We start from the raw sequence: 13,918 nt of genomic DNA, 5'->3' as shown, positions 1-13,918 counted from the left end.
TGATATGGTTAGGCTTTGTGTCCCCACCCAAATCTCATACTGAATTGTAATCCCCAGGTTTTGAGGGAGAGACATTGTAGAAAGTGATAGGATCACGAGGGTGGTTTCCCCCATGCTGTTCTTCTGATAATGCGTGAGTTCTCATGAGATCTGATGGTTTTATAAGGGACTCTTCACCCTTTGCTTCACATACATACTGTCTCACCTGCTGTCATGTAAGAGGTGCCTGCTTCCCCATCTGCCATGATTGTAAGTTTTCTGAGGCCTGCCAAGCCATGTGGAACTGTGAGTCAATTAAACCCATTTCCTTTATAAATTACCCAGTCTTGCCAGGTGCCGTGGTTCATGCCTGTAATCTCACCATTTTGGGAGACTGAGGTGGGTGGATCACGAGGTCAGGAGTTCAAGACCAGCCTGGCCAAGATGGTGAAACCCCGTCTCTACTAAAAATACAAAAATTAGCCAGGCATGCTGGCAGGTGCCTATAATCCCAGCTACTCAGGAGGCTGAGGCAGGGAATTGCTTGAACCAGGAGGCAGAGGTTGCAGTGAGCCGAGATTGCACCACTGTACTTCAGCCTGGGCAACAGATCAAGACTTCATCTCATTAAATAAATAGATAACCCAGTCTTGAGTATTTTTTATAGCAGTGCTGAAACAGACTAATACACTACAGTATATTGAGTTCAAAAAATTCTATAAAAAATATAATAATCCAATTAAAGAGTGGACAAAATATTTAAATAGACATTTATGAAAAGAAGACATGCAATGTCAAACAGGCAAATGAAAAGTTGCTCCACATTACTGATCATCATAGAAATGCAAATCAAACCCAAAATGAGATATTTCACCCCAGTTAAGGTGGCTTTTATCCAGAAGTCAGTCAAAAACCAATGCTGGTGAGTATGTGGAGTGAAGGGAACCCTTGTACAGTGTTGCTGGGAGCACAATTAAGGACAGTTTGGATGTTCCTGATATAACTAAAAATAGAGCTACTATATGGTCCAGCAATCCCACTGCTCAGTATATGCCTACAAGAAATAAAATTGGTAAATCGAAGACATATTGGCACTCTCATATTTGCTACAGCAGGGTTTATAATAGCCAAGATTTGGAAGGAAATTAAATGTCCCTCAACAGCTGACTGGATAGAGAAAATGTGATACATATACACAATGGAGTACTATTCAGCTCTAAGAAAGAATGAGAGCCTACCATTTGCAATAACATAAATGGAACTGAAAGTCTTTATGTTAAGTGAAATAAGTCAGGCACAGAAAGACAAATGTCACATGTTCTCACTTATTTGTGGGTGCTAAAATTCGAAACAATTGGTGTCATAGAGATAGAGTATAAGGATGGTTACCAGAGGCTGGGAAGGGCAGGGAGGGAATGGGGGATAGTGGGGATGCTAAATGGGTAAAAAAAAAAATGTTAGAAAGAATGAATAAGACAGTATTTGATAGCACAACAGGGTGATTATAGTAAAAAAAAATGTAATTACACATTTTTTTTTTTTTTTTTTGAGATGGAGTCTCACTCTGTTGCCCAGGCTGGAGTGCAGTGGCACCATTTCGGCTCACTGCAAGCTCTGCCTCCCGGGTTCACGCCATTCTCCTGCCTCAGCCTCTCCAAGTAGCTGGGACTTACAGGCACCTGCCACCATGCTCGGCTAATTTTTTGTATTTTTAGTAGAGACGGGGTTTCACCGTGGTCTCGATCTCCTGACCTCGTGATCCGCCCGCCTTGGCCTCCCAAAGTGCTGGGATTACAAGCGTGAGCCACCGCGCCTGGCCTTAATTACACATTTTAAAATACTGAAAGAGTATAATTGGATTGTTTATAACACACGCTATAAATGCTTGAGGGGATGGATACCCAGTTTTTTATTATGTATTACTCATTGCATGCCTGTATCAAAGTATGTCATGTACCCCCATAAATATATACACCATGTACCCACAAAAATAAATTAAAAATGGAAATTGAAATTAAAATTAAAACCAAAGGGAGGAGAGTATAATGAGGCATGTGTGACCCATGGCTTGAACTAGATTTTCAGGTTAACTTTGGAATGTCCTTATCCAAGAAAAGAGGTCCATTTAGTCAATAGGGGTTTAGAAATTTATTTTTAGTTTATAAGTGGAAAAAAGAAGGATTTTTAATCCTGAGCCATAGTTCTCAGTCAATCAATCCCTGCAGGGAACCCTGTTCTTTACTCTGGAGATAAACACTAGTTTTCTTTTCCATGGAATAACACCACATTTCAAAATGAGGGGAAACATCTTGAAACTAAGAGGTACAGCCTTATTAAATTTGATTTGGTTTCCATTATAATTAATTTAATCACACGTGTTCTAGAGTTTGTCCTCAGTCTTCTCCTAGTTCAGGCCCATGAGCTGTTGAAATTGCTCAGCTCCCTGCTCAACAGTAGGTAATCAGAATTATTTAAAAACCTCATTGTGGCTAGGAGTGGTGGCTCATGCCTGTAATCCCAGCAATTTGGGAGGCCAAGGTGGGCAGATCGCTTGTTATCAGGGGTTTCAGACCAGCCTGGCCAACAGAGTGAAACCCCATCTCTACCAAAGATACAAATATTAGCTGGGTGTGGTGATTCATGCTTGTAATCCAAGCTACTTGGGAGGCTGAGGCAGGAGAATTACTTGAACCTGGGAAGTGCAGGTTTCAGTGAGCCAAGATGGTGCACTGCACTCCAGCCTGGGCAACAAAGACTCTGTCTCAAAATAATAATAATAATAATAATAATAATAACAATAATAATAAATAAGTAAAAATGAAAGTCTCATTGTGTTTCAAACAAAATTTCTTTTGAATATCAACTGTATCAACTTGCATATTAACTATAATCATTTTGTTTACTTTATATCCAATCTTGAGAAATGTTTGAGGACTAATTTCACTCTTTTCTGCCATTTTGATAAACATACCAAATGCCATCAAACAAAATGCACAAAATTCCTGAGAAATACAATTTCTCCTCGAGAAGTAGGCTTGCTGTGTTAGAGGAACTCATGGTTACCAAGCTTCTCGTTTAATAAACACGACTAGAATATTCTATCTTAATATGAGTAGCTTGGTACTCACAAGGCATCTAGAAGGTTAATGCTCATGGTCTGAAAATAGCCACAAGTTTTAGCTGGCCACAAGTTACAATTGCAGAATATTTGTGGTCACAGGACACCTTCCACCAAGCCTGAAAAATGTATAAGTGTCCTAGGAATGCAGCATTTTTTGTAAAGATAATATTAACGAGCTACCTTAGGTCAATGGGTTAATGGTCATTGTTAAAATCAATAGCCCTGACTTTAGTGAGTACATCTGCACCTTCCAAGTTTAATTATAACTCTTTCTCTTTATAGTTACTTATAAGTAGAGGCAGTAACAAAAGACAATGCATTCCTGCTCTTGTTTTCTGAGGATGTCCAACTCTGTAATGAAGTCATTTCTAATAAATTTACTTCTTTCACTGTGCTCCCTGACTCACCTCAAATTTTTTCCTGCACAAGATCTAAGAACCCTACCTTGTGGTCTGTATCAGGACCCTCTTTTCCAGCAACATCTTTCAGCAACAACATGAGCAGACACGAAAACAAGAGCCCCGCTCCAAGGAAAACAATCCACACGGAATCAATCAGCTGACACCTGGCAAGTGGGCTGTCTTTTAGAGTCGCGAGGCCATTCTGGTGGGCAAGAATGATTATCCACTATTACTTAAGTGAGAGGCCCTAGGGCATAATGTTAGGGTGAGAGACTCAGCCCCAAAAGTTAGAGGCCCGGGGGCATCATACTCAGATTAGAGGCCAAGCCCACTGGGTTAGAGGCCCCGGGGAATATTGAGAGGAATGGATTTGGCTAAGCAAGGTGTTTGCCACTTTCTTTTTTTGGACTCTCCACCTTGTGCTCTCTGTCCCTCACCTGAGTGCTCTACATTTTGTCACCTTTCTGCTCACCGCCTCTGTTTTGTAGTAGCCTGGAGGCTGCCCCAGGAAAGAGGCTCCAAACAGTTTAGCTTTTACTTTCCTCAGCGATCCTCTGAATTTTAGCTGATTGCTTGTTTAATTTGCCACTGGTCCAAGTGACACTGAAAAAAAGAATTGTCTTGGAACCCAGTATTTTTGTACCTTAATTATCAGAAAAGATCAGCAGCAACCTCGCCATCATTATGACTAGAAGTTGAAATGTGGTATTTAAGAGTTCTACATGATAAGATCAGATATGCCTGTTTAGTGACAGCCTCTTTTATGACAACCCTCTGCAAACAATTAGCCCCAAGATGGATAAACTGAGACTTTTTCTTAACAGTTTTCTCTCATTTCTTAACCATAAGGCCATCTTTGATGAGCTGGTATAGGGCAGCTGGACCCTACTTTCTAAACCCAGCATGTCACTTGTTTCCTGAGAGGCTTTTGTCATTTTTGTCACAGCAGTATGAAAATGGACTAATACATTACAATATAAAAGTTACAGCCTTCCCATTTCCCTTGTTTGATCTGACTCCTATTTTGCAGCTTAATTTGTTTTATAGAAGAGAAACTAAGTGGGAGGAAATACATTATATACAGGCTTATTTGATGCTTGGTCAGGATAAAAAATTAAAATGGGCCGGGTGGGGTGGCTCACGCTTGTAATCCCAGCACTTTGGGAGGCCAAGGCGGGCGGATCACGAGGTCAGGAGATCGAGACCACGATGAACCCTGTCTCTACTAAAAATACAAAAAATTAGCCGGGCGTGGTGGCGGGCGCCTGTAGTCCCAGCTACTCGGAGAGGCTGAGGCAGGAGAATGGCCTGAACCCGGGAGGCGGAGCTTGCAGTGAGCTGAGATGTCGCCACTGCACTCCAGCCTGGGCGACAGAGCGAGACTCCGACTCAAAAAAAAAAAAAAAAATTAAAATGGGCTTCTATATGTTTGATGGAGGAAAAGACAAAATAGGGATGGCACATAATTGATTACCCTTTTAATGCAAGTGCCTTTTAATGTTAGGCTTTTCTTAGCTGGGGCTGAACTCCCCCTGCCAGTCCAAGCACCCCATAAGAACAGAGTCAGACTCCTTCCAGTTCTGGTGAGGTGTGCAACATGTTATTAACTTCTTCTAGTTTTCCAGGGTTATCTAGTGTCCAGTCGTCATCTTCTCCCTGCCCTTTGAGCCCTGTCTTACATACATACCCCACTCTCGAAACACCCGAACTTCACCAGAACAACATGCAGTGGGCCTCTTATCAGCTGGCAAAGTTGAATGTTTGCCCTATCTGGGAAATGACAGATGATAATAAGGACACTATATTGAAGGGGTGGCCTACCTTTCCACACCTGTGGGCGTTTCTCATCAGATGGAATGAGAGACTTGTGAAAAGAGACACAGAGACAAAGTATAGAGAAAAAGTGGGCCCATGGGACTGGCACTCAGCATATGGAGGACCCGCACAGGCACCAGTCTCTGAGTTTCCTTAGTATTTATTGATCATTATCGGGCGTTTCTCGGAGAGGAGGATGTGGCGGAAAATATGGTAATAGTGGAGAGAGGGTCAGCAAGAAAACATGTGAAAAATGTCTCTGCATCATAAACAAGGTAAAGAAAAAAGTGCTGTGCTTTTGATGTGCATATACATAAACATCACAGTGCCTTAAAGAGCAGTATTGCCTCCAGCACGTCTCACCTCCAGCCCTAAGGCGGTTTTCTCCTATCTCGGTAGATGGAATATACAATAGGGTTTTACACTGAGACATTCCATTGCCCAGGGATGAGCAGGAGACAGATGGTTTCGTCTTATCTCAACGGCAAAGAGGCCTTCCTCTTTACTAATCCTCCTCAGCACAGACCCTTTATGGGTGTCAGGCTGGGGGATGGTCAGGTCTTTCCCTTCCCATGAGGCCATAGCTCAGACTATCACATGGGGAGCAACCTTGGACAATGCCTGGCTTTCCTTGGCAGAGTTCCCTATGGCCTTCCGCAGTGTTTCGTGTCCCTGGATACTTGAGACTAGGGAGTGGTGATGACTTTTAACAAACATGCTGCCTTCAAGCATTTGTTTAACAAAGCACATCCTGCATATCCCTAAATCTGTTAAACCTTGAATTGATACAGCACATGTTTCTGTGAGCACAGGGTTGGGGCTAGGGTTGCAGATTAACAGCATCTCAAGGCAGAAGAAATTTTCTTAGTACAGAACAAAATGGAGTGCCGTATGTCTACTTCTTTCTATATAGACACAATAACAGTCTGGTCTCTCTTTCTTTTCCTCACACTATATAGGTATATGTACCCTTTTCTATGCCTGAATTAGCCATATGCAAGGAAAAACTAAAACAGTTTTCAGTGGTTCCAGGAAATTTCATAGACAAATTTAAGAAGCTAACCATGATGTATGATCTGACCAGGCAGGATTTGCATATATTTATGTTTACCTGCTACATGGTAGAAAAGCAGTGCATTATGGGAGTAGCTAGAGCACATGCTAATAGGATGGCATCCTACAACCAGGGGCATGACACCTATCAAGTAGGAGGCAGAGCAGTGCCTGACTAGGGCCCAAAGGACTAGAATCTAGAAAAGACAAATTAATTAGGAAGAAAGTGGGATATAGAGAGAAAAAATTATGATCATTTGACTCCTTGAAGGAATAAAAAAAAGTGTGATAAGGCTTTTTAATTTTTATAAAGTCTGGAAAATTACTCAGAGAAAAGATGAAAACCTGGCCTTATTACAAGGGTGGATAATTTAGACCTTGAGGAAATACACCAACACTGACCCTGACTCCAAGAAGGGACAGGCATTTCTAAGTTTATTTTATAGCCCGGTCTGCTTCTGATATCCATAGGAAGCTGCCAAAAGCAGCCTTAGGCTTCCGGTCTCCCATGGATCAGATTTTAGACTTGGATTTTGCAGTTTTCCATCACAGGAGTAGGGCAGAGAAAACATAAAATAAAACAAATCCTCCAAGAGGCCCAGCTTCTAGCTTCAGCCTTGTGCTCTCCACCACTTCAGAGGCAGCCCCTTAACCCCTGGCCCTCACAGAGGAAGTGAGAAGGTGAAAGTCCCAGTCTGTGCCTCTGGGCCACTGTGTCTTGGATATAAATCAATGTGCCTTCTGTAAGAAGGTTGGCCACTGCCAAAGGAGATGCATTGTGCTTCCAAGGGAACCATCATGAGAGTCCAGCGACTCAAAAGTGGGAGAGTCTGATACTTCCTGCCTCAGGTTCCATTGGACTATTAGCTATCGAGAGATGGAGGAGGCTCAGGTGACTCTTGAAGTAGCAGGTAGGACTATTAACTTCGTATTAGGCATGGGAGCAGATTACTCTGTCCTGATTCAGTACAATGGGCTCCTGTCTTCTCATGATGGGCAAGCCCGAAAACACTCCTTTTCATATCTTCTAAGTTGTCTTCCAGGGCCTCTAGGTTTCTCGCCTGCCTTTTTAGTACTGTCTGGTTTCCTGACCTCTTACTGGGGAGAGGTTTATTGACTCAGGAGACAAAGTCATGGTCACCTTCACAGATCATAAAGCATAGAAAGTATTACTTTTGTTCCTGAACTCTCAGAGTAAAAAAGAAGTTAAGAATGAGTTGTCACATTTACCCCCGGAGGTGTCGTCTCAAGTAAATCTTGAGGTTTGGGCCACACAGGCTCTGGGAAACGCACTAAACACCTCCCCCATTCAAATCCAACTTCAGCCTAGCGCTCTTCTCCCTCAGAAGAGGCAATACATTTTAAGGCAAGAAGCATCAGGGGAAATTCAACCCCTTATTGCCAAATTCTTGCCATATGAGTTATGAAGGCCATGAAAGTCTCCTTACAATATTCGCATGTTACCAGATAAAAAGCCTAATGGCAAGTACAGATTTGTCAGAACCCTTAGAACATTAAGAAATGCAGTTGTCTCCATACACCTCATTTTCCCCAATTCTTACCAAGTCCCAGGGGATGCAAGCTACTTTACATTCTTAAATCTGAAAGAGGCACTTTTCTGGATCTCAATGCATCCAGATTCATAATATGTTTGCCTTTGAATGGACTGTTCCAGATATGCATTCATCCTCAAAACTAACCTGGACAGTCATCTCTGAAGGGTTCTGTGATAGCCCCCACTTATTTGAAAATGCCCTAGCTAAGGACTTAAGAAATCTACAATTGGAAAGGGACACAATTATTCAGTATATAGGTGACTTGCTCATTGCTAGCCCAACTAAAGAAGATTCATAATAATGCTATTAAGTTGGTAAATTTCCTGGGAACTTGCAGATATAGGGCATCACCACACAGGGCTCAGATTTTGACTGAAAGACGTAAATATTTGGAATCTGTCTTATTCTCTGGAAGTGATCAACATCCCTAGAAGATAAAAAAGTTATTTTAGTCATCCAGGGGTCCCAGTCCAACAAATGACTGTGAGTTTTTTTAGGAGATGGCTGGGTACTGCTGCTTATGGGTGCCCAGATTTGGGCATGTAGCCAAGCCTTTATATGATACACTAAAGGGAAAGATTTAGAGCTCCTAGAATGTAATCAGATCTGCAAGCAAACCTTCAATACTCTCAAGGAGAAATTGGGCTCTGCTGCAGCCATGGTAGTGCCCAAGTTGGATGAACCAGTTTTTCTTTATGTGGCCAAAAAGCAAGGCAAAGGCCTTGGGTAATCTTGTTCCAAAACTGGGGGACATTCCAAGGCCAGTAGCCTAATTTTCTAAGCAGATAGACCAGGTGGTCTCAGGGTTGCCTTGATGTCTTAGAGCTATTGCTGCTACCACTTTTCTAGTAGGCAAAGCTAATAAACTAACTTTAGAACAGCACCTACAGGTTTTTGACCCCACACCAAGGGAAGGTGGCTCTAGAAGCTAAAGGGCAGCAGTGGATGATAGGATAACATTTATGAAAGTATCAAACCTTATTACTAGACACTCCAGACATAACCCTCAAAGACTGCCAAACCATAAACCCAGCTACTTATCTGCCAGAGTCCACAGGTGCTTCTAGCCTTTATGGCATACAGGTTGTATTAGTCTGTTCTCATGCTGCTAATAAAGACATATCTGAGGCTGGGTAATTTATAAAGAAAAGAGGTTTAATTGACTTACAGTTCCACATCGTGGGGGAGGCCTCAAACTCATGGCAGAAGGCAAATGAGGAACAAAGTCACATCTCTTACATGGGCAGCAGGCAAAAGAGCTTGTGCAGGGAAACTCCCCTTTATAAAACCATCAGCTGTAATCCCAGTACTTTGGGAGGCCAAGGCAGTGGATGAACTGAGGTGAGGAGATCGAGGCCAGCCTGGCCAACATGGGGAAACCCTGTCTATACTAAAAGTACAAAAATTAGACAGGCATGGTGGTAGGTGCCTGTGATCCCAGCTACTCGGGAGGCTGAGACAGGAGAATCGCTTGAACCCAGGAATCAGAGGTTGCAGTGAGCCAAGATCATGATAATGCACTCCAGCCTGAGCAACAGAGCAAGACTATGTCTCAAAAATAAATAAATAAATAAACTATCAGATCTCATGAGGCTTATTCGCTGTCACAAGAACAGCATGGGAAAGACCCATCCCCCGATTCAATTACCTCCCACTGGGTCCCTCCCATGGTATATAGGAATTATGGGAGCTACAATTCAAGATAAGATTTGACTGGGGACACAGCCAAAGCATGTCACAGGTTATGAAACAAATTGATTCTAGCAGGCCAGACTTAAGAGAGATGAGCCCCTTCACCATCCCAAGGAAGAGTGGTTAAAAGATGCAAGTTGTTTTATGCATCAGGAAAATAGGAGGGCTAGATATGCTGTTAGTAGTCAGCATAAGAGAATCAAGGCACAAGCCTTGCTGGCCTCGACTTCAGCTCAAAAAGCTGAGTTAATTGAACTTATTCAGCCCCTGCATTTGGGAAAGGATTTAAAAGTTAACATTTATGCTGATTCCAAGTATGATTTTTTAGTGCTTCATTCTTATGCTGCAATTTGGAATGTGTAGGGACTCCTGACCCCCAAGGGCTTTTCCATACAACATCATTCAGATTTTGAGCTTGTTAGAATGCTGCTTTGCTACCAAAAAGTGAGTATAATTAATTGCAGAGGACATCAAAAGAGAGACTGACCTTGTAAAAGGAAATGCCGTTGTAGATGTCGGAGCCAAGGCCCCTGCACTAAAAGGGCCACTGAAGCTTATGGGCCTGCTGGTCAGCATACGTAGAACTGGGCCAGAACACTCTGAAGAAGAACAAAAATTGGCCAGGGATTGCATTTCAGTCGAGGGCCCCTCTGGCTGGCTGAATGATGGTAATAAATTACTAATGCCAAGTACCAATCACAGGAATATAATTCAGCACTTTCATGATTCTTTTCACCCTAGAAGGGATTCTTTGTTTCTGTTAATGTCTCATTTGTTTATGGGGTAAATCTTTTCAAGACACTAAAACAGGTGACTCAGCCCTGTGAGCTCTGTGCCTGACATGACCCAAATGGCCAGCAATTTTCTCCTCCAGTTAAACCTGTCCAAAATTGAGGAACCTATCCAGGTGAGAACTGGCAACTCTAATTTAACCAGATGTCTTTCTGCAGGAGATTCAAATATTTGCTAATGCTTACTGATACCTTCACTGGTTAGATCGAGGCATTCCCCACCCCATCTGAAAAGCGTTTACCAGAAGAAATAACTCCTCAGTTTGGGTAATCTAAAAGCCTGCAAAGTGACAATGGCCCATATTTCACAGCAGGCCTATCCCAACACCTACCCTCAGCTTTAAGAATTCAATATTACCTTCACTCTGTGTGGAGACCGCAGTCCTCTGGAAAGGTGAAAGGGCTAATCCTACTCTAAAGAAGACTCTCGCTAAATCAGAGGCCTGACTATCTCTAACACTCATAGCTTACTGCAGGTTTGAACTGCTCCAAAGTAAAACTTATAATTAAGTCCTGTTGAGTTAACATACGGAAGGCCTTTCCTAACCACAGCTCTAATAGATGAAAAGACTCATCAATTAAAAAAAGTATCATCAATCTAGGACAGGTGCAAAGGCACTCTGGGAATATGGAAGCAAGAGTCTTCCCCTGCCACATGGGAGGAAAATTCAGTTTCAGCTCAGCTAGGGATCTAGTCTTATTAAAGACGTGGAAGGAAGTTCTCCAGCTGAGCAGCTTTCCCCAACGTGGAAAGGACCACAGCAAGGACACCTGAGCTCTCCAACAGATGTTCACCGCCAAGGGATTCACAGGTGGGTACACTTGTGTGGAAGTAAAGCTGTTACTTATTCTGGGAGCCCAATTCGAGGCTGAGGGAGGGGGATGCGGGGCTATTTCAGCATTGATGGAAGGCAGGCTGGTTAGCTGCCCGTCTGCTCCTCCTCGTGTTTCTCCTGCTGCCCTAATCTTGCCTTGGCCATGAGGGAGATTGTGCTCACGCAGACCGGGCAATGCGGGAACCAGATTGGCACCAAGGTTGTCAGCCGGGGCTCTGAGGGCCCAGCCTGGGCCTGCCGGGTGGCCAGAGAAAGTTTTGGCAGTGGCGGGGTGGCGCCCCTGCATTGCGGTCCTTGGGATCCCTGCCGGTTACCCGGTGGAACTGGGCGGCTGGCGAGGTGGCCAGGGTGGACCCCAGGGACACGGCAGCCTAGGGATGAGGATGCGGATGAGGGTGGGGGTGGGAGAGGGGCAGGGGCGCCTCCGTGACTCAGCCTTAGCCTGTCTGGCCCCTCCCGTCTCTGGCAGTTCTGGGAGGTGATCTCTGATGAGCATGCCATAGACTCCGCTGGCACCTACCACGGGGACAGCCACCTGCAGCTGGAGCGCATCAATGTGTACTACGAGGCCAGCGGCGAGACCCCCGTCCTTCCCCCACCGCCCTCCTGGGAACGCGGCCCTCCCCTCACTTATGCCTTCCCGCCCCACTCAGGTGGCAGGTACGTGCCCCGCGCTGTGCTCGTGGATCTGGAGACGGGCACCATGGACTATGTGCGCTCGGGGCCCTTCGGGCAGATCTTCAGGCCAGACAACTTCATCTTCGGTGAGCTGCCGTGGAGGACTGGGGTGCAGCTTCTTAGCCAGGGCAGCTCAAAGTCTAGGAGTACCCCAAGGTCATCGCTGTGGGAACTGTGGAGCCCGGGCCCCTGAACACCTCCTATCCTCTGAGTTGAGTCGCTCAATCTGTCACTTCTAGGCTGGCTTTCGGAGGAAGGCCCAGGTATCTCCTCAAGGTGAGGAGCTACTGATGTAAACTCCCTGCAGGGAGCTGGGCTGGGGCCATGACTACGCCTTCCCTGAAAATGAGCAGGAGCCGCCTGCAGCGAGGTCTCTTAGCCTGTCTCAGGTTTGACTCCTGACTTAATTCCTAACAGGGGAAGCTGCTGTCCTGCAACTCTTGGGGAGGGGATTTCATTTGCTCCACCTGCAGGGCGAATGGTGCTTTCGCCTCACTTGTGACACTTGGTCCTTTTTGCCTTATGGTGGTGACCACTGATGACCGTATACCTGGCCATCGAGTGATTGGCTGTACTGTCTTACGGGTCTGAGTGGGGCCGGAAACAACTGGGCCAAGGGATACTATACAGAAGGCGTGGAGCTGATGGAGTCAGTGAAGGAAGTTGTCAGAAAGGAGGCTGAGAGCTGTGACTGCCTGCAGGGTTTCCAGCTGACCCACTCCCTGGGTGGGGGGATTGAGTCTGGGATGGGTACCCTTCTCATTAATAAGATCTGGGAGGAGTATCCAGACAGAATGATAAACACATTTAGTATTCTGCCCTCGCCCAAGGTGTCAGACACCGTGGTAGAGCCCTATAATGCCATCCTTTCAGTCCACGGGCTCATAGAAAATGCGGATGAGACCTTTTGCATAGGTAATGAAGCGCTATATGACATATGTTCCAGGACTCTAGAACTGCCTGCATCCACCTGTGATGACCTGAACCACCTGGTGTCTGTTACCATCTGTGGGGTCACCATGTGCCTGCGCTTCCCAGGCCAGCTGAATGCTGACCTGCGGAAGCTGGCCATAAACATGGTCCTGTTTCCCCGGCTGCATTTCTTCATGCCTGGCTTTGCCCCACTGACTAGCCGGGGCAGCCAGCAGTACTGGGTCTTGACCGTGGCTGAGCTTACTCAGCAGATGTTTGATGCTAAGAACATGATGGTTGCCTGTGAGCCCTGTCATGGCCGCTACCTAATGGCGGGTGCCATTTTCATGGGTTGCATGCCCATGAGGGAGGTGGATGAACAAATGTTGAACATTCAAAATAAGAACAGCAGCTACTTTGCTGACTGGCTCTTCAACAACGTAAAAACAGCCATCTGTGACATCCCACCCCAGGGGCTAAAAATGTCAGCCACCTTCATTGGGAATAATACAGCCATCCAGGAACTCTTCAAGAGTGTCTCAGAGCAGTTTACAGCAATGTTCAGGCACAAGGCCTTCCTCCACCGGTACACGGGCGAGGGAATGGATGAGACTGAATTCGCTGAGGCTGAGAGCAACACAAACGACCTGGTGTCTGAATATCAGCAACATCAGGATGCCAAGGCCAAGGAGGAGGAGTTTGAGGAGTATGCTGAGGAGGAGGTGGCCTAGAACTTTCCTTTTCTAGGTAAAGTTGTGAAACTTTGGATTCTTTACTGTGTTCTGACAGCCATGTGTCACTATGCAGTTGTTCATTTGTGTCTTCACCTCTCTTCCTGCTGCATTTTAAAGCACTTTTATGCGTGCGGTTTTGCCTAACAAAGTATCATCATAGCATCTGGTTTCACCTCCAACTTCTTTCTATGGGCCCTCTGGCTACTGCTGCCAGATGCACATAATTGTCCTGCAAGGCTGAAGCTGTCTGGGCTTATCACATGCCCAGGAACAAGCATTCCAGTGGCTCCAGGAAGGGTCGGCATGGGCTGCGGATGTGGCAGGCAGGCGTCACATGAACTTGGGGATGC

The 13,918-nt window shown here is 45.1% G+C and overlaps 1 protein-coding gene across 8 annotated transcripts; it reads left to right on the top strand.

Moving 5' to 3' along the window:
• The first annotated feature begins 7,733 nt into the window (after positions 1 to 7,733).
• LOC116464579 (tubulin beta-8 chain-like) lies at positions 7,734 to 13,565 on the top strand. 8 transcript variants are annotated; one of them, XM_032147843.1, is made up of 5 exons: positions 11,387 to 11,443; positions 11,714 to 11,819; positions 11,898 to 12,015; positions 12,515 to 12,648; positions 12,877 to 13,565. In XM_032147843.1, exons 1-5 carry the CDS (start codon positions 11,387 to 11,389, stop codon positions 13,563 to 13,565), a joined length of 1,104 nt encoding a protein of 367 aa, XP_032003734.1. The 8 variants fall into 8 exon arrangements, with proteins under 8 accessions (XP_032003736.1, XP_032003734.1, XP_032003730.1 ...); XM_032147845.1 differs by lacking the exon at positions 11,387 to 11,443 and adding an exon at positions 7,734 to 7,742 and having other exon boundaries at positions 12,515 to 13,565; XM_032147839.1 differs by lacking the exon at positions 11,898 to 12,015 and adding an exon at positions 12,302 to 12,311 and having other exon boundaries at positions 12,515 to 13,565.
• The last annotated feature ends 353 nt before the right edge of the window (positions 13,566 to 13,918 follow it).

The sequence above is a fragment of the Hylobates moloch genome, unplaced genomic scaffold (assembly GCF_009828535.3).
Source record: "Hylobates moloch isolate HMO894 unplaced genomic scaffold, HMol_V3 SCAFFOLD_1052, whole genome shotgun sequence".
NCBI lineage: Eukaryota > Metazoa > Chordata > Mammalia > Primates > Hylobatidae > Hylobates > Hylobates moloch.
The sequence above is the reverse complement of the archived record's forward strand: the minus strand, read 5'-3'. Positions and strand labels throughout refer to the sequence as shown.